The 23,429-nt window shown below is 34.9% G+C and overlaps 1 protein-coding gene across 2 annotated transcripts in view; it reads left to right on the top strand.

The window, feature by feature from the left end:
- The window catches only part of IL7 (interleukin 7), a 50,659-nt gene extending 32,270 nt beyond the window's left edge, over positions 1 to 18,389 (top strand). Inside the window, exons 3-6 of one of the 2 annotated variants that reach the window (XM_058275669.2) lie at positions 9,828 to 9,908; positions 10,961 to 11,092; positions 13,799 to 13,852; positions 17,010 to 18,389. In XM_058275669.2, coding sequence (XP_058131652.1) covers positions 9,828 to 9,908; positions 10,961 to 11,092; positions 13,799 to 13,852; positions 17,010 to 17,147 — 405 coding nt within the window. In that variant the 3' untranslated portion in view covers positions 17,148 to 18,389. Of the gene's footprint in view, positions 1 to 9,827; positions 9,909 to 10,960; positions 11,093 to 13,798; positions 13,853 to 15,887; positions 16,952 to 17,009 lie in introns of those variants that run through there. The other variant, XM_004477908.5, reaches the window with a different exon arrangement.
- The last annotated feature ends 5,040 nt before the right edge of the window (positions 18,390 to 23,429 follow it).

Below are 23,429 nucleotides of genomic sequence, written 5' to 3'. Positions count from 1 at the left end.
TTTTTCAGGAATTAGAGCATTAATATAAAAGAAAATAATATATACATATGCCAATATATACACAAGAATGTGTATTGTTGCATTATTCATAGGAGAAAATACTGACTTCACTGTTAATAAGTAAGAAAAGTATTGGTTAAATTATGGAACACAATTTTATGTATATTGTGTAGTTATGAATATTATGTAGTTATGAAAAAATCATTCAAAAATTGATTTGGCAGATGGTCATGATATAAAGTAAAAATAATATCAAACAAGTTGAAGAGTAATGTACATACCAAGGTCCCACTTTAAAAAACAGAAAAGGAAAAAACTCTCATAAACCTTATAATGCATGGATATATGTGTGATTCATATGTGTGTGTGCACAATGCACATATATATGAGTTTTTGAGCAAGAAAAAGGTGTAGAAGGATATTCTCACCAAACTGTTAATATTAGTCATCTCAGGTGGATTCCAGTGGGGATAATATGGAGAGGGTGAGATGCTTCTATCACACATCTCAGTCTTGTTTGACTTATGACAAAAAAAGCAATATTTTGGAGATTGAAAAATATTTTAAAATTATATTTAAAATAATTTTTTAAATAATAGCATAGGAAAACAATAGCATGCAAACTGAAATCAAGGTAGCAAAGTATAAATAGGGTATCCAAATAATTTGCTACCCAAACTTGGAGACTTTCAATAATACAGAGGAATAGAACTCACAAAACAGGCCACCAGACCCACAGTTGTAATCCAGACTGTTCCAGCAAACTGGAATGTATGGGCATCCTAAAAATAAAGTAAAATTCAAAGATATCATCAAAGATAGCAAGAAGACATTTTATTTTAATAAAAAGAGTTAACAGCAAATGCACTTGTTTTGCAAATCTTATATACCATACAAAACAATTAGAAATACACCAATGTTACCTCAAAACAAAAACCATACCTGCTTAGTATTTCCTTTCATGTTCCATAATTAATCTTACCATTCTGTTACTAGCTTTTTTCCTCCTTTAGTTTTCCTTCTTTACCTGGATAAATTTTATACAAGACTCAACTTACTTGACCTTTTAGTTGGCATTTAACTCTTTGGACCACCCACCACCTGCTCTAAACAATCAATCCCCCTTGGTTTCTCTTCTAACTCTGCCTTCTCCATGTATCTGCCTATGCTCTTGAATCTCTAAAAGTCAACTCAGACTTCATCTGTTTTTTTTTTTTTAAAGATTTATTTATTTCATCCCCCCCCCCCCTGTTGTCTGTTCTCTGTGACTGTTTGCTGCGTCTTGTTTCTTTGTCCGCTTCTGTTGTCATCAGCGGCGTGGGAAGTGTGGGCGGCACCATTCCTGGGCAGGCTGCACTTTGTGTCGTGCTGGCGGCTCTCCTTATGGGGCACAGTCCTTGTGCGTGGGGACACCCCTGCGTGGCGCGGCACTCCTTGCGCGCATCAGCACTGCGCATGGGCCAGCTCCACACGGGTCAAGGAGGCCTGGGGTTTGAACCGCGGACCTCCCATGTGGTAGGCGGACGCCCTAACCACTGGGCCAAGTCCGTTTCCCAGACTTCATCTGTTTAAAAGCAAACACGTATTTACCCACACCACTTCTACTGTTCCCTATCTTGGTGAATTGCAACACAGTATATTTTGTTACACACACCATAAAACCCAGGAATCATATTTATATGCCATTCCTCATTAACTTTCATTTTCAAATTGTTAAATTTGTCTTCTAAATATTTCTCATATCTGTTCACTTTTCATTAGAGTCTCTCCCACCACCATAGTCCAATAAACCATTATCTCAACCACTGACTGGTAGCCATCTGAAAATTAACCCATATCTTTTCTCAAACCCTTCCAATACATTCACCATCCTGCTATCAGAATGATCTTTGAATCATTCTTCTGTTTATAAATTTAAAAAATACATTCAATTATCAATTATTGTTTTTAGGATCAAGAAAAAAGTCCTTAGCATGTCCCTAAGGCCTTGGATATTATTTATCCTATCTGGTCTCTCCAGTTTCATGTGGAACCAACGCTGTCTGCTGCTGGCTCTGCTAATGATATCCTTTCTCTTGCTCTCTTTGTCCCAGTTACATAAATGCATGTTCCCTCCCACTCCTAGGTAATCAGACACACTTTTTTCTACAGTTTAAATCCTCTTCTATTCCTGCTTTCCCTAGGTTACTCATGCTTCCATTCTAAGTTTGAGTATCCCTTTCACGGCAGTATATATTTTTCATTCTTAACAGTTACCAGGTTGGGATTTTATTTTGGTTATTGGATTGATGTCTGTCTTCATCTCCAGTGTGTCAATTTCTTGAGGGAAGGTAGTATTTGTGTTTTGTTTTGTTTTGCAAAGCTAACATTTTTATTGAACTGAAATTGGTGTAGATACCACTTGTGATTTTTTTTTCTTATTCATAGACCATTTATTTTTTTACTTCAAAAATTTATTTTTAACTGTGCATATGCATACAAATGCAGTAGTTATAATCCTCTAATTTATACATGGAAACAGAATTAGCAGCTAGAATTGTACTGGAATATAACCCTTTAAAAGTCTTAGGCATGCAGGCAAACAAAGAGATGTACATATATAATAAGCATGGGTGTATGTGTATGTGCACACATTGTCCATTTTTGCATGTTCATCTTTGTTGCAGTGTGTGTGTAGTTACACACTGTCCATTTTTTATTGTGTGGGTACACACTGTCCATCTTTATTTAGTGTTCATTTTTGTTGCTGTGTGCATACACACACACTTTATCTTTGTTGCTGTGTGTACACACACTGTTCATCTTTTTGCTGCATTCATCTTTGTTGCCAAGGGTGCACTTGGCACTCCCTGGTGTCTGTGGGTCCCTGGCCCAGAACCAGTCCGTTTCCTTTCCTAGATGGCCCGATTGGTTTGCCCAACGGGATCCACCTGAAGACCACGGTTTTCTTGCATGACCTTTGTTGTGGTCACTCCGTGTTCAGTTCTTGCTTTCTTCATGTTACTGTGGCAGCTGCCCAGTTTTGTATTTCCAGAAGAGCCTTGAAGGAACAGCAACTCATAGTGGTACTCGGGTGTTTGCTGTGCAAACGAGGCTACTGCCTGTTTCTGCCAGCCCCGCCACGTGCTCCCCTAGGGCTTGTTGACCCGGGAGTCCTGGTCGCAGTCTGGGTGGGTGAGGGTACCGAAGCGGCCCTCTGGATGCACAGAGCTCTAGAAAAGAGACCGCTAAAATCAGCCCGTACAACAGCGCTTTGATCAAAATCCCTGCCATCAGGGAAAAGCATATGTTTTTATCATTGCTTTGTGATTTTCAGTTTGCTGGAGAATAAGGTTGTATTGAAAGCCAAGTCTTTAGAAGCCATAAAGGATAACGCTTTACCTTATCCTAACAGAGCTAACAGGGCAGCTGTCTCCCAGGAGTGCGGTGCAGAGCCAAGTAGGGGCCCTTGCAGACCTGCCAGGGGCTGTCCTGGGTGTGCTAAGACCTAGTGGAGGCCTTGCGGGGGCCGTGGGGGTTGGCAATGCAGGTAGCGTCAGACTCGTCCCACCCGGAGGTTCGGGGACTGGCACGCTGGCAGGGTTATGATGGTGCAGGCAGATGTCTGAAATCATTGCGTGAGGTCTTCCTTATGCTGCGAGGATGCACAGGAGCTTCTAGGGCACTGCTGGAAATGTAATCAGTCCCCACTGGTGCTCAGCTCCTCACTCACATCCCCTTTCCCGGTCTGTGCAGGAAGTCCCACAGCTGTGGCCTCACCACTTGTGATTTTGATCAAAGTTGTATCCCACTACTAAATGGCACATGATTAATACACAATAAGTATTTGGTGAATAAATGAATGACTTTCATTTAAACCACAAAATAACTTTCAATTCATACTATTATCTGCTAAGACTACTTGCCAAATGATAAAATTTGGACTGATTGAAGTAGAATTCCAGGAATAACATCCATATTCCCAAATTACATGTAGGGTATAGATTTCTTTAAAAATAAGTAGCACATATAAAAAGGTCCTTCAAATGAGTCCCTAACACAAGGCTTTGAGTTGTGAGAGTGATGATCAGCAATGAACAACATTCTATAGGAAATCAGTCAATTTTCAAAGAATAGCCAGAGATGTGAGGTCAAAACCTTCTTTTCTATGGCAAACCTTCCCAGTCCAACAAAATGGGTGGAAGGAGGGCAGAAAGGAAGGAGCAGTCAGTTGTGTAACTGCTTATCATAGTCAGCTAATTAGCAATAAATAGACAAGAGCAGACCAGGTAAAGCGCAAGTGGCCATGAAGATTCACTGTGAGCCATGCTGACCTTCTCTCCTGAAGGAGAATACATAGAATAATTAAGAGAAATATCCTTTGGGAATATAGCAAATTGGTAAAAATGTGTTCTGAGGCAATAACTTGAACTAAAGTTTTTGGTTACCCCAATTAATTACCCTTGCCCCTTCCCAATGTATTTTTGGACAATTAATTGATCCAGAAAGCAATACTTCTCTATAAGTCAGCTTTTGTTACTTAATAAACAACCACAAGGGTTCAATGGCATATAATAGTATTATTCATTTCAAGTTCACTGTATGCAGGTTGTTTGGAGTAGATCGCCTATATCCTGGAGCCTAGGATGGAGGAGCAGCTGCAAAGTAGTTTAAATATATGTCCACAAATTCTTTGATATCCCTACTTTCAAGAGGTGGAGCTTAGTTTCCTTTCCCTTGAGTGTGGACTAGATTTAGTGTTGTGCTTCTAAACAATAGAATAAGATGGAATTGGCAAAGTGTGACTTTTTTTTTAAGATTTATTATTTTTTAAATTTTCTTCTCTCCCCTTCCCCCCCCCGCCCCCCCCATCTGCTTTCTTGTATCCATTCACTGTGTGTTCTTCTGTGTCTGCTTGCATTCTCAGTGACACTGGAAATCTATTGTCTTTTTTTGTTGCATTATCTTGCTGCATCAGCTCTCCATGTGTGTGGCGCCACCCCTGGGCAGGCTGTGCTTTTTACACAGGGTGGCTCTCACTACCGGGAGCACTCCTTGCGTGTGGGGTATTCCTATTCGGGGGCCATCTCTGCGTGACACAGCACTCCTTGCATGAATGGGCCAGTTCACCACATGGGCCAGGAGATCCTGGGTTTGAACCCTGGACCTCCTATATGGTAGGAAGATGCTCTATCAGTTGAATCCACATCCTCTTCCCACATGTGACTTCTAAGACACAGCTTCAAGACTAGTTCTTAAAGGCATGTGGCCTTCTTCTTGCTTCCTCTTGAATGGCATGCTCTGGGGAAGCCAGCTGCCATCTTGTAGGAACACTCAAGTAACCTTATTGAAAGGCCCACATGGTGAGTATTGAGGCTTTCTTTCAATACCTATGTGAATGAGACATCTTGGAAGCAAATCCTCTAAGCCTCAGGTGACTATAGCCCTGGTTGAAATCTTGACCACAGTCTCATTAGACAATGAAACAGAACCACCAAGATTCCTGACCCACACAGAAACTGTATTATAATAAATGTTTGTGTTTTAAGCTGCTAAATTTGGGGAAATTTATTATGCAATAATAGATAATTAACACAAGTTGCTATCAGACATGTTGAAAGACAGGAGCACAAGAGGCTAAGTTCAACTCTGCAAGCACATTGCAAGCCTCTATTCTTGCGAATATTCTAGCTTCCATTGCCCAGAGCATGTCATGTGGTCAAACTCAATTTCAATGTATGGGAGAATATATTCCTCCCATGAAGAGGGAAGATGAATATTGACAACCATAATCCATCTTCTTTATCTCTCCTTCAAAAAATAACCAGAAAATAAAAAAGGAAATATTATGAAATGAATACATGAGCAAATGAGTGAATAAGTACAAAAATAGATAAATAAGCAGAAATAAGATATTTAAGATCAAAAGATTTATTATCCATGAGTGCAGTAGAAAATGCCAAAAATTGACTTCAAATAAACCAAAGAAAAGAGCTAAAATAGATACAATACCAGAGAATGTAAGAGAATGGGGAAAAAAATGAAAGAGAACTCTTCAGATTTAGAAGAAAATAGAAAGTAAAATAAAACCATAAATGAATATTCCCACTAGAACAGGTGTATGGAAGACACATGGAGAAAAAAAATTCAAAATGAAATTTTAAAAAATCAAAAATACAAATTTTTAAAAATTTGAAATAATAAAAAAAATATTTTTAGATATTGTCTCTTGCATCACTGTAAGATCCGTTTTCTTGTATGTACAGTGATGTTTTCTTCCATATATTCCCCCAGTGTCTTATTTTTTTTGCATTTTATCTTCAAGGAAGCTTTAGGATACAGAAAAGTCACATATAGAATACAGGTGATTCCCATATACCCAGTGCCTTCCCCTCTTCCCCCTTTCCCTTATTAATAACATTTTACATGTGGATGGTATATTTGTTACACTTGATGTACAAATATTGAAGCATTGCTACTAACCATGATCAGTGGTTTACATTATGGTTTATATTTTGGATTGTACACTTTTATAGGTATTGATAAAATTTGAAGTGACTTGTATCCATTATTACAAGATCATGTTGAATAATTCTAATGTCCTAAAAATGCCCGACATTCCATCTATTCTATTCTTCCCTCCTCCATCCCTCGGAACCTATGGTAATTACTAAGTTTCAATTTTTGAAGAATAAGATTCATAGTTACTTGCAATAATATTAAGGGTTTGATATATTGGTCTGTTTTCTTTTATTAGATGCAATCTATATTCTGGAGGGATTCTTGTCCTTCTAATTAAGAACATAGCAGGACTCCCGAGGATGGGAGTTTTGATATTTTCTTGTTTATTGTGTGGTCTCCAGCCACTGACTGATATAACACACTATGATAAAATGAACACTTACATATTCCATAGAAGCCTGCTCAAGGTACACCCTGTCCCATGTACCACCCCCGCCCCCCAAGGAAATAATGATGGACAAACACCCATCCCAAGGAACAGAGAGTGTCTGCAACTGCAAGCAAGATAACTCCATCCATGTGCCCCATGGGATCTAAGCTCCCTCTCTCTTGGAAGCAGAGTGGGCATCACCATTCCCAAATCCTCAAGATTGTGGAATGGACAATGGACAAAAATAGACGTATTGTTATTCTACTGTAGACTTATTATTATTCTAGTGATGAAAGAATTCTTATCATTGATGTAAAGGCATTGGCCACCAGAGGTTCTGAGGGATGGGAGAAGGAATAATAGGTATAATATGGGGGTATTTTCAGGACATTGGATTTGTCCTGCATGACATTGCAGTGATGGATACAGACCATTGTATATTTTGTCCCAACTTGCAAAATTGTGTGGGACAGAGTGTAAACTATAAACTGTAAATTGTAGTCCATGGTTAGTAGCAATGCTTCAGTATGTGCTCTACTGTAACAAATGTACCATACTAATGAAGGATGTTGTTAATGTGGGAAAGTGTGGGAAGGGGAGGTAGTGGAATATATGGGAATCCCTTATGTAACATTTTTATGTAACATTATGTAATCTAAAGCTTCTTTAAAAATTAAAAAAAAATTAATTAAAAAATAAAAGTAAAAAAATTTAAATGTAAGGTGTAAAAGAAAAGAGCAAAATAGAAAATCCATTATATGTAAATTAATGTTTCTGAAGAAGAGACTGTTAAAAATATAATAGAAAAAAATCTAAGATAGAACAAATTTATATTGAAATGAAGGAAGAGCTAATTATATAAATTGTAAAGGCTTCCATATTTTAGGAACAACTTATATATCATCACATATACTGGAAAATATTTCAGTTTACAGTCCATATAATCTTGGCTTTTTTATTGTGATTTTCCAAAATCATAAGTATGCAGACATCTTAAAATATGTCAAATTGCCTATCGGAAACTATTATTGTGATCTTTGTCAAGTATTTTTACTCGTTCTAAAATCAAGAAATGGACATTTAAGGTTCTTTCCAACTCAATCATTCTAAAATTTTAGTTTCATCTACCCTTCTTATTGAAAGGAAACAATTTCAGAAAGAAACTGTATTTGGCATCCATATGTACCTATGTTAAATGAATTTATAAAATGTACTAAAGTTTAATAGTCAAAAATAGTTTTCTTCTCTAAAGGAATTAACCATTTAAGAAAATAAGAACACCTTTACATTCTGTGCCAAACATTTGGCAAACAAATCAACTGGTCTAACATTACCTTCCTATAGATCTGCCAAAAACAAGTTTACATGGAACAATGGCCTAATTGATATGGCTTTTCAAATATCCATGAGATGTATAATTAGTTAAAATACTCCAAGAAATGGGCAGTAGGTACATGACATATTTTAATACAATGTTTTTGGTAAATTGGAGAATATCATACAGATTAGACTTATATTTGTGGGCCTTCTTTTTTGAAGGATGGCATCGTAAAAATTAAATGCTTTGTATTTTACAAAGAGAAATTTTTGTGGGATTTATTGTTCCTTGAGGTAAAAGGAAGTTAATAGGAAAAGCATTTATTAGATGAACATTAATTTTTTACTGTCTTTTTCAGAAATGGGTGTAATGGCAACATGATGTTAGTTAGAAGCAGTGAATTCTTTGTACTTGGGCTCTTTGCAGCATGACTGGGATGATTAGCACTAACGAATCTTCTGGTTCCAAAGCATACTTCACTAAAGATAAATGATGGAAAAGTGTCCAAGGGATGCAGCATCTGCCCTTTTAATCAAATGGCACAAAAAACTGGGACCATGTTTTTCTTATCTTTGTTTCCCCATAGGGCATGGCAGAGGACCTTAATATTGGCCCCCACTAAGTGCTGAATGGTTAATGAATGATTACCTTTTCAGATGCTACTTCGTGCAGGTACAATAGATAGTATATACATGTTAAAGTCAGGATAAACCCAGAGACCATTTATGCTTTTCAGAGGTGACAAGAGTAATGCCCCCTTTTCTGAGAGGTTGATAAAGATTAGAAGCCCATGACTAAGTCTTACCATTACTCTATTTCTTATCCTGTTTCTTTGGTGACATATAGGCTTAAATTGCTTTAAGTCCTTCCAGAAGCTCTGATAGCTTGGAATTGATAGTTTGCTGGACAGAGCTCGTCCAACCCTATGCAAAAGAGAATCTGAATCCTTGGGAAGTTTTTCCTAGTATGTCTACTAAATTCTTGATTCAACTAATCTCCAGCTTCCTATTCTATATTCCTTAGAAATGAAAATGAGTGTTTATCAATCTGTCTTTCCACTCCTACATTTACAATCCACAGCACATTCAGTCCCCCTATATCTCAGCAAAATTCTACCTCAACCATCCCAGAGAAACTGAATTATTAAAAATGCTATAGAATGAATTTCAACCCTACTTTCACTATCAAAATGTTTTCCCTTAATTCTAATGTAAATTCCTTTCATTGCTGTTTGATGGTGGCAGGAAATGGACAGAATAACCTCTTAAAAATTCATATCAACTTTATGATTTCAAAATTTACAGTACTTTGTCTACTAAGTAAACCTCTAAAGTAAGTACTTTTAAAAAAATGTTTATAGTAAGCACTTTTATTTCCCCAAATGAGCCAAATTCTCTCAATGAATTCTGGGATTAAATTATTAAGTCTGGAAGGTATTCAAAATATGTGAGGGTTTTCACATATATTCGTTTATTGTTCAACTATAGAAAACTATTCTTTACACCTTGAAGCAGACTGAAGTTATTTTCCAAAAAATGCGCATATAAATACCAGGTATTATAATATTGTTATTTTATAAATACTACGTATTAGAAAAGTCTTCAGTTTTAACCATATTATTTTTATTGTTTATTACAGGACAGCATGATAAAAGTTGATAGCAATTGCACAAATAATGAATTTAACTTTTTTAAAAAACATTCATGTGATGATAATAAGGTAATTATAATTATTTTGGAGTATATATGTTGATTTATTTTATAGATGCTTGTGTGCCTCTGTTAACTATATTAACAACATATTCTTTCAGTTCTAAGCACACAATTCCTATTTATCTATTCAAACATACTATGGTCTTCTTTCATATTTTTAGCTTTTACAAATAGTCCTGTTTATTAGATAAAATATACTTATATTTTATCAATTTTTTTTCACCGTGAAAATACTGGAACTGCTGAATTCAAGGATATACAAAGCTCTTATTTCTGAATTCCTTATGCAGGAAAATACTTGTTAGAGTGAATATCTGCACACATACAAATATAAGTGATGTGTCTAATTTGATTGTAGGCATTTTGAAATTTTTTTCAATATTTGCTTATCTTTGAACTCCTACCATCTCTAGTTAGTATAATATTACAATTTGTGGAACCTCCAAAAGTTTGTGCTATTTCTTTCTACAGAAATATAATGTGTTGTTTGATAGTCTTTTAAAAATCAAAGTAGCTGAACTAACCTCAGGATATCCCATATTATGCCCATTAAATTTTATTTTTAAGTTTTTTGCTTTAAATGTCTGAAAAACATGTTTTAGATGAATATCGTCCTTTATTTTCTTATTATCAGCTATTCATCCATTACCTCTAAAGGTGCAAAAAGAAAAAGAAAAATCAGACATACCTTTCATTATTGTTGCTTCTAAAATGCTTGTCCTCTAGATATCCTGTTTGAAATGGAATAATCTTGTCATATGTTCACAAATAAACAATAATGTCACATAACTATAATAGAAAGGAAAAAAATAAAAAAAGACCTTCAGAGCCAGATAATCATTAAACCAATTTCTAGGCACTTCATGCTGTCACCTAGGAGCTAAACAGTTTCAGTTCTGTTACTGTCAGTCATGTGATTACCTGAAAATGTAAGCTGGGTTGGAGGTGGGGCATTACTTAGCAATATATCTCTGGCTTTAGGCTCATTAAGAAATCTTATTTTTTATTAAAAATCAACTTGAATCATAGCCCTTCTGACTTTTTTTTCCCCCGTAATAGGAAGCTATGTTTCAGTATCGTGCTGCTCGCAAGTTGAAGCAATTTCTTAAAATGAATAAAAATGAGAGTTTCAGTATCCACTTATCAATAGTTTCTGAAGGCACATTAAGCCTGTTGAACTGCACTAGCAAGGTAAGCTGAACATTATTTACTTTGATCAAAATATAAACTACTTCTGTGGTAGGATACTATTATTTTTTGATGATCATATCCATTATCATAGAATTCTAAGTGCTTATTATAATTTACAGTTGATATAAAAATTTACTCAACTCTAGAGAAGGAAAGAGTCAACTTGAAAAATACCTATTCATCTCTTGGCTAGGATGAATTAATAGTTTATGAAAGGGGAGCAAACAAAAATGAGGGCATACTTCATTGTCATAAAACCTTCCAAGGAGAGAGACTAAGGAGATAAGTTGGGTGGGCAAAGGGAAATTTTTATCTATATAACTTATTAATAATTTTAATTCAGATATACACATTTCTGAGCTCTTGGCCAATAAAACAGGTAATCAAATATACTTAGCAAATATCTTTATATGCTAAAACTGGGCACATATGTGTGCCAAGAATTTTTCATTCCTTTGCTTTAATAATTCTGATATAGATATGGCTAATTTCTGCACTTCTCTACTGGCTGTTATGAAATGTAAATAACAAAAGAAATTCTAGAAGACATTATCTTGAGACTGGACAAGTTTTCTCATCTACAAAATGGAGAAAAAATAGTGTACTTATTATAGGATGCTGAAACAATTAAATGGTATAATTCATGTAAAGTGCTTAGTACTAAAAGGATTTTGATAAATATTATGTTTCATCATTGTTTTTGTTGTTGTTGTTGTTGTTGTTATTATCCCCCTCTTCAGGGATTTTACCAGCTCCACATAAAGCCAAAAGGTTCATATGATTTTAAAAAACATTCAAACATGCACATATTCCCGGTGTCACTGATAAGGATAGAAGTGGTCACAAAAGAACACACAGTGAATGGAACAGAGAGCAGACAATGGGGGGTTTGGGAGGGGGAGGAAGGGGAGAGAAATAAAAAATAAAATCTTTTTAAAAAAAAAAAGGTTTAATTTTGGTTTGAATATCAGTAGTTTCCCACAGAAGGTAAAATGGTAATATTATCTTTGCAGCTCATTGCTTTGATGAAAATTGAGATTATACAATTTATACAACTTCATTTATCATTGGTTTATCTACTTGGCACAAGTCATTCTCCTCTTGGTTTCCTAGATTTGCCAAGCTTATTTCCAGTTTTGTGCCCTTACTTAGGCTAGTTGCTTATATGAAATTTCTACTTTTCTCTTTTCTATAAATCAGGTGTATCCTATTGTATGCATCCTTTAAGACACAGATCAAGATTCAAGGAGTGTTTTTTTAAACATTTCTTTGTCTTTATTTATTTTTAATGTTACATTAAAAAAATGAGGTCCCCATATATCCCCCCACCCCCTCACCCCACTTCTCCCATAACAACAACCTCCTCCAACATCATGGGACATTCATTGCACTTGGTGAATACATCTCTGAACACTGCTGCACCACATGGTCAATGGTCCACATTATAGTTTACACTCTCCCCAGTTCACCCAGTGGGCCATGGGAGGACATACAATGTCCAGTAACTGTCCCTGCAGTACCACCCAAGACAACTCCAAGTCCTGAAAATGTCCCCACATCACATCTCTTCTTCCCTCTCCCCACCCTCAGCAGCTACCATGGCCACTTTCTCCATCTCAATGCTACCTTTACTTCCATTACTAATCATGGTAGTTCCAGAATAGAATATCAATAAGTCTACTCTAATCCATACGCCATTCCTCCATTCTGTGGACCCTGGGATGGTTATGTCCATTCCACCTCTGTATCAAGAGGGTGCTTAGATTCCACTTGGATGATGGATGCAATTCTCCTGCTTGCAGTTGTAGGCACTCTTGGCTCCCTGGTAATTCATGGAGTTTTTATACTCTACCCTGCCAGCTCTTAACTTCTACTTATAGGGATTTCAAAGTACTACCTAATGCAGGAATGGCAAACAGTTTTTATATCCTTTCTGTGTTCCAATTGATTAGTGGTGACCGTTGGAAATACTATGTTAAGTATAAGCCTCAAGTCTGGACTCAAAAGAAAAAAATACATAAAGACTAGTGAGATCATCTCTTGGCCCAGAAGGAGTAAGGGTCATAGGTATGCTCTATATTTGCAATCCCTTCTCTCGTGTATTGATCTTACGCAGATCTCAGGGTTCCAAAAGTAACTAATCGCAGAGAAAGAAAATATGCAAATTAAATCTTGAAATTAAGTAAAATTTTATATTACATTAACCTGATATATATAACCTTTTTTGAAATGGTATAGCAAGATGTTCAAGACAATTGGCTATAATGAATTTTCTTCATGAGTCAGGCATGCTATAAGTTCAGTTTTTGCTATTGTTTCATTTTGTTTTGGTTCTGATAGGCGATGCTTGATAAATTTACGGTCAGGATTTAATAGTTTAATGCTAACTTATTTTCCCTTGATTTAAATGATAGTTTTGTCTGACAGAAAACTCTTTTATATAAATTTTTCATACCTCCCAGCAATTAACAGTGCTGGGTATATCTGCAAAATTATGGATCCAGGGCATTCAGAAGACGAAGCTGAAGCTCTCTTGCTTCTTCTTTTTCCCTGATATTCTGTTTCTAATGAAATTAGTATTCTGCCCTTCTAACAAGATAGAGTCTCATATAGATTAGATGAGCTGAGAAATTAGTTATTACTGTTAATAGGAGAAACAGTAAGGGATTAACATTTTAATATTATAAATATGATTTTGTTTTTAAGGTTAAAGGAAGAAAAGCACCTTCCCTGGGTGAAGCCCAACCCACTAAGAAATTGGTGAGAGTAATTGTATAATTTTCTTTATGGTTAATAAGCTTTTCGCTCAACTTAATTCCTTAATGTTTCTCTTCAAATGGCTTTTTTTCCTATAGTTGGTTTTGAAAATATGCATTATAATGTTAATAGTGGGAGTAAGCAAGTGATCCTAAAAATGGGATCCCTTCCAACTGCATTAAAAAACTAATTTAAATTTTTATAAAGTAATTAGAGAAAACAGAGCATTGAGTCTAAAAAAAGCAACAACATTAAGACATCAGTAGGCAATAGGCAAAAGACATGAACAATTTATATACAGAGAACATTTAAAAAATAAGTAACATGAAGAAAAAGCAATCTTTGTTCATTAATAAAGAAATGCAAGTTAAAACAAAAAGGTTCTATTTTTTAATCTATTACTATAGGTAGATTTATAGTATATGTAGTATGTATACTCTGTTCATAAAGCATATGAGTAGTGTATATATAATATTTACACATATATATGATATAGATATTATTGAAAATTACATCACTATATGGAAAATAATTATGAATGAAAAAGGCAGAATAGTTGAATCAGATTAAAACTTTAAAATGATACAGGTTTTTAACTAGAATGGGACATCAAAAAATGAACACACCTGGTTTATGACAGAGCTGTGATCACATACCTGATTTATCAAGAGTAATTGGTTCTTCTTTAACATTTCCGTTACTATGATGATTTATTAGATTAATAAATACATGGGAGCATGGAAATTCCTTAAAGAGAAGCTGGGTAAGTCTGCATGCCCAGAGACCCAGGAAACCTAGGAATTCAACCTGAAGTGGAACATTTGAAATGAATGAATAAATGAACTAAAAGCAATACAAATGCACTCAGGGCTTCTGGTCTAAGAAAATTTAGAAAGTTTAGAAAAGGGAGAGAAAATCTATATTCCCAGAATTGCACAGGTAAAAATAAAGGTTTTAAATTTGTCTTTTTAATGAATGCTTGTTTTTGGTTATGTATTTCAAATCTGCTTATGTATTTCAAGCCAACTTCAATTTTTACCTTTTAAAAATATCCTGTAGCCCTCAACAAAAAGAATACGGAAATTTTGCCTCCATAGTTACCATCGAAATCTATTATATAACCCTTGAAATGTATTATTTAAAAGGTTATGTGCTATTTAGTAATACTAGCTAAAAGACATCTAATTTGTGACCAAATTGAAAAATATATATACATGAATCTTGATTAGGGCAGCTGAGGCTCAAAACCCCAGTCATTCTACTTAATAGGTATGGGGCCTTGGCAGGTTATTTGTCCTCTCAGAAGCTCAGTTTCCACATCTGTAAAGTAAGGTGAAATCATCAAACTCATACGGGTTATTAAGTAAGATAAAATGAAGTAATATACATAAAGTACTGACTATAATATCTGGCCTAGAAAATACCCAATGATGGCTATTATCTAAATAATTACCCTACTCTCTATTAACCCCATCCCCCAAGTCAGAAAGCTCATAGGAATATAACCAAATATATTCAGAGCTACCCCCTGAATAAGTGGATATGTCTGTTCTACTTTCTGTGTTTCACAGGCCTTATCAGGGGCAGGAAACTGCTTAGGAGGCAGATGTTTTCCACACTCTGGCAGATCCTAGGGCATAGGCTCAATCAGGTTTATCCTTATTAATCTCCTTCGCCAAAGTATTTATGATTTTCAATGTTAATTATTCCTTCCATTAAATTTACATTTTTCTACGTACAAACTCAATTGAGTAATCAACAAATATCAGTTTTATTTGGCAGTCACCTGACAGAGCTCTTTGATTAATCCTATAGCCTAAACCATACCCACCTTGAATTTCCCACACTTCATTTATCATAATTATAGTTATAATAGAATCCACAAGTTAAAAAACCATGCATGATTCTGCTCTTTCATTACACTTAATTTCCAGTATAACCTAACATGATGGAAAAATAAATACTATTACTAATTGACTATTAAAAACTTGTGTTTTATAAAAATATGAAATTAAAATTTTTTAATGTATTTCTCTAGGAAGAGAATAAATCTTTAAAGGAACAGAAAAAACAGAATGACTTGTGTTTCCTAAAGACACTTCTACAAAAAATAAAAACTTGTTGGAATAAAATTTTGAGAGATGCTAAAAAGCCCTGAAAAATATGGAGTGGCAATATATAAACATATGGACTTTAGTTGCATCCTCCAAGAATCTGTCTGCTCATGCAATTTTAGGGGGTAGAATGCCTCCTAGAAGTTATTCAATGCATCCTGGTAAAAATGCATTACAGCCATTGAAAAATCCATATTGTAGTATTAGAAGATGAACATAAATAATGGAAAGTGAATGCTGCGATCAACAAACTGTTTTATATGTATGTGGACATATTTCAATCTGTATTAATTCTGTACTGATTTTGTTTAAGTCTATAGAAAGTATCATTTGCAAGATGCTTCTTGTTTGAAAATTTCAGGAGAGAAGATATCAGATCTATGAAGTGTATTTGGTTACAGGGATTCAAAATTGACATTGTTCAGTTCAAAAAATAATTTTATGAAAAAAAAATAATTTTATGGTCCACTATGCAGTATTATAGTGTATTAAGAATGGAAATTGGCATCTCCTGGGCTGAAAATGTTTCAGAGCTAACAGTGAGTCCTGGGTAAGGCCCATCAGAACAAAAATCATATACCTTAGAGAAGCAGCAGCATAAAGGAATCCAAGACTTTTAAGAGATTTCATGAAACATAATTAAATATGAATGTCTAACAGTGCCTTCCATAAATGGTATAACAAATGTTTTAAAATGAAAATAAAGGATCATTTCCAAAGAAAAGAAAGTCATCTGTTCTAAGGATGCTAAACCTTAGTACTGAGTTACTATTGTCATGTATGTATAATCAAACTTGTCTCAATGAGTTTGCAATTTGGGAAGTATATTTTTAAGAGAATAATATATGTTAGCCTTTTAACCAGTGGAATGTATATATTTAATTTTGACATTATACCTGTATATAAAAATATTTTCATACAATATTTCAAACAAATTGCTTACTTTGGATAACATTTCTCCTTTGATAATAAATGACCTATGAATTAACATGTCAGATTCACTTAATGAATCCCGATAGGATTTATTTATTTATTATTTATTTTAGGAGATACCAGGGATTGAACCCAGGACCTCGTACATGGGAAGCAAGTGCTCAACCACTGAGCTACATCTGCTCCCCAATGAGAGTTGGTTTTTTCATTTGTTTATTTTGCTTGTTTTTTGGGAGGTACTGGGGGATTGAACCTGAACTTCATGCATGGGAAGCAGGCACTCAACCACTTAAACTACATCCACTCCCCAATAGGATTTCTAAGACAGGATTTTTAAGACAATTATTTTAAATTCTGCACCATTATTTGATCTCCCATTTTCAATGAATATAGGATCATTGATATCTTGTTAATCTACATGAGACCCTGGCCCTCAAACTGTATAAAAGCAGGAAAACTGTTAGTTTTCTATGTTTAACTGTAGTCTTTAAATAGAGGCACCTTTATATATACCAGACCTAGTCGGGAAAGGTCTGCAAACAGTCCTTATTCACTTATCAAGAAGAAAACACTATTATAGGCAGCCCAGAGTCCTAAAACAGCTACCAGTTTGCAATTTGCTAAACTAACGTCATTCACGCTGTCTCACTGCTCAGCCACTATCTAAGTGCTGGCTAGCTTTTATTTGATCTGTAGAACATGCTCACGGGATCCTTTCAGTGTGGTGATGATAACTTCCTTTCAGTCCATGTTTGTCTCTCTGCCTGTTCATCTCACTCTACCCAACAAATATCTTTATAGTCCCTTATAGTTGTATAGTTGTATAGACAATTAAATAGAATTCAATGGACTATCCCATTAGGAGGGCTTTGGTCAAGTTTGTTTTCCACTTGGTTTTCACTATTAACTCCAGAAAAAGGAATATGGCAAATGATCCTTCACCAAGGTCTTTCTTTCTTTAGATGGATTATTCTGAGAAGGCTGTGCTTCCTTTTACCATGAATTATGTTCAACTGTATGGAATATCTCAACCCTGATAAACTGGTGGCATTGGTAAATCACTAGTCATGAAAATGAGGAAATTTGAGTTTCTAAAATTAAAATTTTGATTAAAATGTTTCCTCCAAGGATGTCTAACATTTACTAACAGTGTTGAAAAAATTCTCTCTGAAACTGTGGTAAAACTAAAGAATAATATAAAAATATGCATGCTAAATAACTTATTAAAATCTTCTTCCTTGATTTTATCATTATTTGTTTATAATAGATCTGAATTTTAGAGATATTTCACTCTTGGAACAGTTTATTGAGCATACACTCAATAAACTGCCAAATGCCTGGAGGAAAATGACCATGACCTTGTAGTTTTATTTCTCTTCTTTGTTTCCTCATCACTTGCAAGGGAGTTGGAAGCCAGGCCAGCCTATTAATAAAGATCTTGGATATCATATTTTTACTATTTCTGTTCCCCAATAAAAATTTGTTTTATTTCAGTGAACGTACTTCTTTCAAAAGTGTCTATGGGTGCTTTAGATCAGCATTTTCCAAAGCATGTCCAAAGAAACCTTAATCATTAGAGATGTTACCAAAAAAAAAAGGAGTGGATTCTGATCTATGAGGTCATATGATATTTTTCTTTTGTATATTCACAATTCATGTAGGTATATTAAATTAGGCTCTGAGCACTCCTACAGCTTTTAAAAAAGAGTATAATATTAACCTAGTATTTCAAAAAAGTTCTTGATTACAGAATTTTATTTTTTCTTAAAAAAAATTCACATACTTTGGGGAATTTATGCCTTATGCAATAGAACAGGCTTTCAAGGAATCCACTGAAGGAAAAAAATTTTTTAGGATTATAATTGTTGTATTAAAATTCCATCCATGGGAAACCTGAATTAGGACAGTTTCTTTATACTTAGCCCTGCTATCAAGGACAGCTAAATTAAGGGGAAAAAAAGACATTTCATCAACCCTGCTATAAAAATTTCTCCAGAAACACACATCATTTACTCTAAGTCAGACCCAGCCTTTCTATAGTATTCTCTGCATGCCATCTTCATGCCTTTATTCATGATGTTCTTGCTACTTAGAAAGTCTCCCAAATTCTATTTAGATCCTGCTCAAACTTCAAAGAACATCTCAATTCACTCCTCTTCAAGCCTCCAATGATAGTCCCAGCTAATTTTAATATTTTTCCTTTAGTTGCACATAGTACTTGTCTTTATCAATATACTATTATTTGGGAAGCAGACTTGGCCTAGTGGTTAGGGCGTCTGTCTACCATGGTTCAAACCCCGGGCCTCCTTGACCCGTGTGGAGCTGGCCCACAGGCAGTGCTGATGCATGCAAGGAGTGCCCTGCCACGCAGGGGTACCCCCACGTAGGAGAGCCTCATGTGCAAGGAGTGCGCCCGGTAAGGAGAGCCGCCCAGCGCAAAAGAAAGTGCAGCCTGCCCAGGAATGGCGCCACACACACGGAGAGCTGACACAACAAGATGATGCAACAAAAAGAAACACAGATTCCTGTGCCACTGACAACAACAGAAACATTCAAAAAGAAGAACACACAGCAAATGGACACAGAGAACAGACAACTGGGGCTGGGGCAGGAAGGGGAGAGAAATAAATAAAATAAATCTTAAAAAAAAAAAGTACTATTATTTGATGATCTCTCAATACTTTATTTGAATACTTACTTTTAAGTAGTTGCTTTCTCTCCATGTTTATTCAAAATATTTCTCTCCCCTGAAAGGACATTTGATCTTTTTTGCTCCCTTCAGCTCCTAGTGGGAAAAGTCAGACATAGTGTAGTTGATGAGGAAACATAAATTGCATTAAACCATTCTATTATTAAAATCTATTTCACTCATGTATAAAATAAATTTCTACAATAAAATATAAACTACTCAGAGATAGATACACTAGGAACACAGACATAACTAATTTAAGAAAAAACAATTCCATAGCTTTGGATTCTCAACATCTCCATGGAACTTTCTTTGACTTTTTTTAAAATCAATTTTATTGATACATATTAATAAAGCATAAGTCCATCCAAAGTGTACAACCAATGGTAATCCATGTAATCACATATTTGTGCATTCATCATTTCAGTCATTCTTAGAGCACTTTTATTATTCCAATAATAATAATAATAAACAAAAACCAAACAAAACATCTCACCTCTGTGCTTCCCCTGCTGTACATAGCTACTATTCTTTTTCCTTCTCTCTAGTATATTTGTCTTTATATTTTGTAAAAATAGTCTTATATATGCAGTGTCACCCAAATTAGTGTTTTACATGAGGTTTTACTATCTTATACAGTCCCATGTTACAGTTTTTAGCTTTCTTTTTAGGAATATACATGACCTTACACTTTCCCTTTCAACCACTGTCTACCCATACAATAGCACTGCTAGTTCAAACACCATGATATGCTTTCACCATTTCTATTCATTTCCAAAGATTCACACACAAACTTTTTACAAATTCTGCATAGATTAAAACTCAACTTTCCATTCTCTACCCTTCTTCTAATTTCTGGTGATGTATATTCTAATTATTAACTCCATGAGTTTGCACAATATATTTAGTTCATAATAACAGAGTCATACAGTATTTGTCCTTTGTGTCTGGCTTGCTTCACTTAACAAGCCAGACACAAAAGGACTTTCGTGTCTTTGACTTTTAAACTTCTTTTGACTTTTAAACTTTATTTATTTAAAACCTCTCTCTTCCTTGTTTCTGACCAAATAATAGGATCTATGGAAATATTTTAGGATAAGAGAAACAAAAAAGGTAGGTAAACCAATAATTTCCAATTCTAACAGATTTTTGTTTGTTTCCTTTGAGGTACTGGAGGTGGGGGGGGGGCTTGTATGTGAGGAGCCGATGTTCAACTACTAAGCTGTAGCAGCTTTTCCTACATACAATGGTAAGAAGTGCCTTTTTATGTGTAAGGCAGAAAATATTCTAAGAGTGGGGCAAAGAAGGTAAATGGATTTTTTTATCCATATTCTGCATAAAGACAGACAAGTGGCACCATTTATAATTTAAGGTTTGCTACTGTTGCTTTCTGATTTATTTCTTTTCCTTCAAGACCGAGATCAAGAGTCTCATCTTTTCTGAAGCATTCCCACATCTTCCTCAGTGGAACTGACCATTATTTCCCTTGTGTCTTCATTCCTCAGCTCACCAAATAACTCTTAATAACCTACCATGTGCTAGTATATGGAAGACGGACATATGTTTACCAATTGGCACTTTCAATGATTATCACAAATTTTCTTATTTTTGAGATAATCTAATTTAAATGGGAACATTATATTTAAAAATTTAATTAGGTAGAAAACCTTGTAACATGTTCTGGAAATGGTGCAAATACCATCACAAAGGCAAAACGTTTGGTTTACAGAGCATCCACTTACGTTCAATGTAACAATGTATTAATGGAAACAGAAAGGTCTGCCAGAAAACACAATTATCTACCCCATCATCATCTTGTTCTTGCCTGCCATCCCCTGAGCTGAGGAAAAGAGAAAAAGGAAATGGACCTGTCTTTTGCTGCGAGTAATCTTAATATGCAGATCAATAAATCTTTCTGATTAAAAAAGGTCTCTTTTTACTCTGCGTAAATTAAATATCAGGATTGAGACTAATCTTTCACAGCCAAGTAGGGGTTTAAAGACATTCCAGCTTTTCAATATGAACTGCTTAACGGGAAAATGCAACACAAGTACAGATAATTCATTCACTCAACAAATATTAGGCATTCATTTCCAAAGTGCCATTTCTGGTCCTAAGGGTACAACAAAGAATGAAGATAAAGTCCCTGCTGTCATGGAAATTATTCCAGGAGGAGCAATGGTAAAAACAAGTGAATAGAGTTATTTCAGAAAATAAGTTCTATGGGAAAAATGGGCAATGAGACAGATTGACTGATGGTATTTAAGGTAATGTAATCAATAAAGACCCCTCTGAAGAGGAGTCATTTGAGTAAAGAAATAGTTTTACAAGAACATGAATGGGTTTTTTATTCAATAGTATATTTTAATATTGTCATATTGTCTTGTTTACAATTGTTTTTGTACATGTCTGTCTTTCTTACATCGTGAGATCGTGAGACTTGAGGTACAAAATATTTTGTGTCAGAATTTTTAACTCATGAAGGTCAATGTTAACACGTTTAATAAATTTAATTAAAGGATTAAAGGGATTCTGTTACAGATATCAAAAAGAACACTTCAGCTATAGTCCATGACTTCATAGAAATAAATTATGAAAATGCCAAATCTTGACTTTGACTTAGTCTGCTGAACTAAATTAGTGATACATAAGCTTTTAATTTCATTTTTATTTTTATTTTTTGAGGAGGCATTGGGGATTGTACCCAGTACCTCATACATGAAAGCAGGCACTCAACCACTAAGCTACACCCACTCTTCTGATACATAACTTTTAAATTTGGAGGGAAATAATTTCAAACATGCATAAGAGTTGCCAAGATAGTCAGTGTTCTTATATGCTCTTTACCAAGCTTTCTGTAAATGTTAATATTTTATATAACTATGATACATTTGTCAGAACTAAGAAATTAATATTGGTATATTACTATGAAGTAGAGACTTTATTTGGATTTTCCACGTTTTTCCACTGATGTCCTCTTTTTGTTTTAAGATCTAGTTTAGACATAACTTTGTATTTAGTTACCATGTTTCCTTAGTCTCCTCTGTCCTGTGGTAGTTTCCCCATCTTTCTTTTCTTTCACTACCTTAACAATTTTGAAGAGTAGTGGTCAGGTACTTTGTAGAATGTCCCTTGATTTGGGTTTGTTGTTTTCTCAAGATTAGAATTATAGTGTAGATTTTGGGAAAGAATGCCACAGAGGCAAAGTACCCTTCACATTGTATTACATGATGGGGTATTTCACATCAATATGGCTTATTCCTGAAGATGTTTACCTTGATCTCTTGGTTAAAGTGATGTCTGCAAAGTGTCTTCTCTTTAAAATTTATTTTTCTCTTCCCATAAGGTATTATCACAGCAGGAAGTTCCTAAATCCACCCCACACTCAAAGGAAGGGGGATAGAGTGCCACCTCCTGGAGGGAATATATTAAAACCCCCACCCTTTAGTATAATTTAAGGGGTATTTTGAGGCTGTGAAAAGGCTGTTTCCCCTTAAAATTTTGCCTGCTAATTTTAGCATTCACCCATGGATCTTGCCTGGAACAATTATTATGTGGTGTGTTAATAGTGATTTTCTATTTCTCCCATTCCTTCTACATTTATTAGTTGGAATAAAAATTCACACCTCCATTCATTCATTTATTCAATACTTTATTTTAATGAGAATAAGCTCATACTTATTTTATTTTTGTGTTTCAATCCAATATTATCGTTATTTATTTTCTTGCTCAAATTATTTAGCTATAGGGTGTATTTTCAGATTCTGCTCCTGTGTTTGACACACCTTTAATCTTTTTTGGAAGCACTCCTTTATTTTTTTTGGCATTCTAAGAGGCTTCAGAC

This window comes from Dasypus novemcinctus, chromosome 14, assembly GCF_030445035.2.
Source record: "Dasypus novemcinctus isolate mDasNov1 chromosome 14, mDasNov1.1.hap2, whole genome shotgun sequence".
Taxonomy (NCBI): domain Eukaryota; kingdom Metazoa; phylum Chordata; class Mammalia; order Cingulata; family Dasypodidae; genus Dasypus; species Dasypus novemcinctus.
This window is presented reverse-complemented; position numbering and strand designations above follow the sequence as displayed.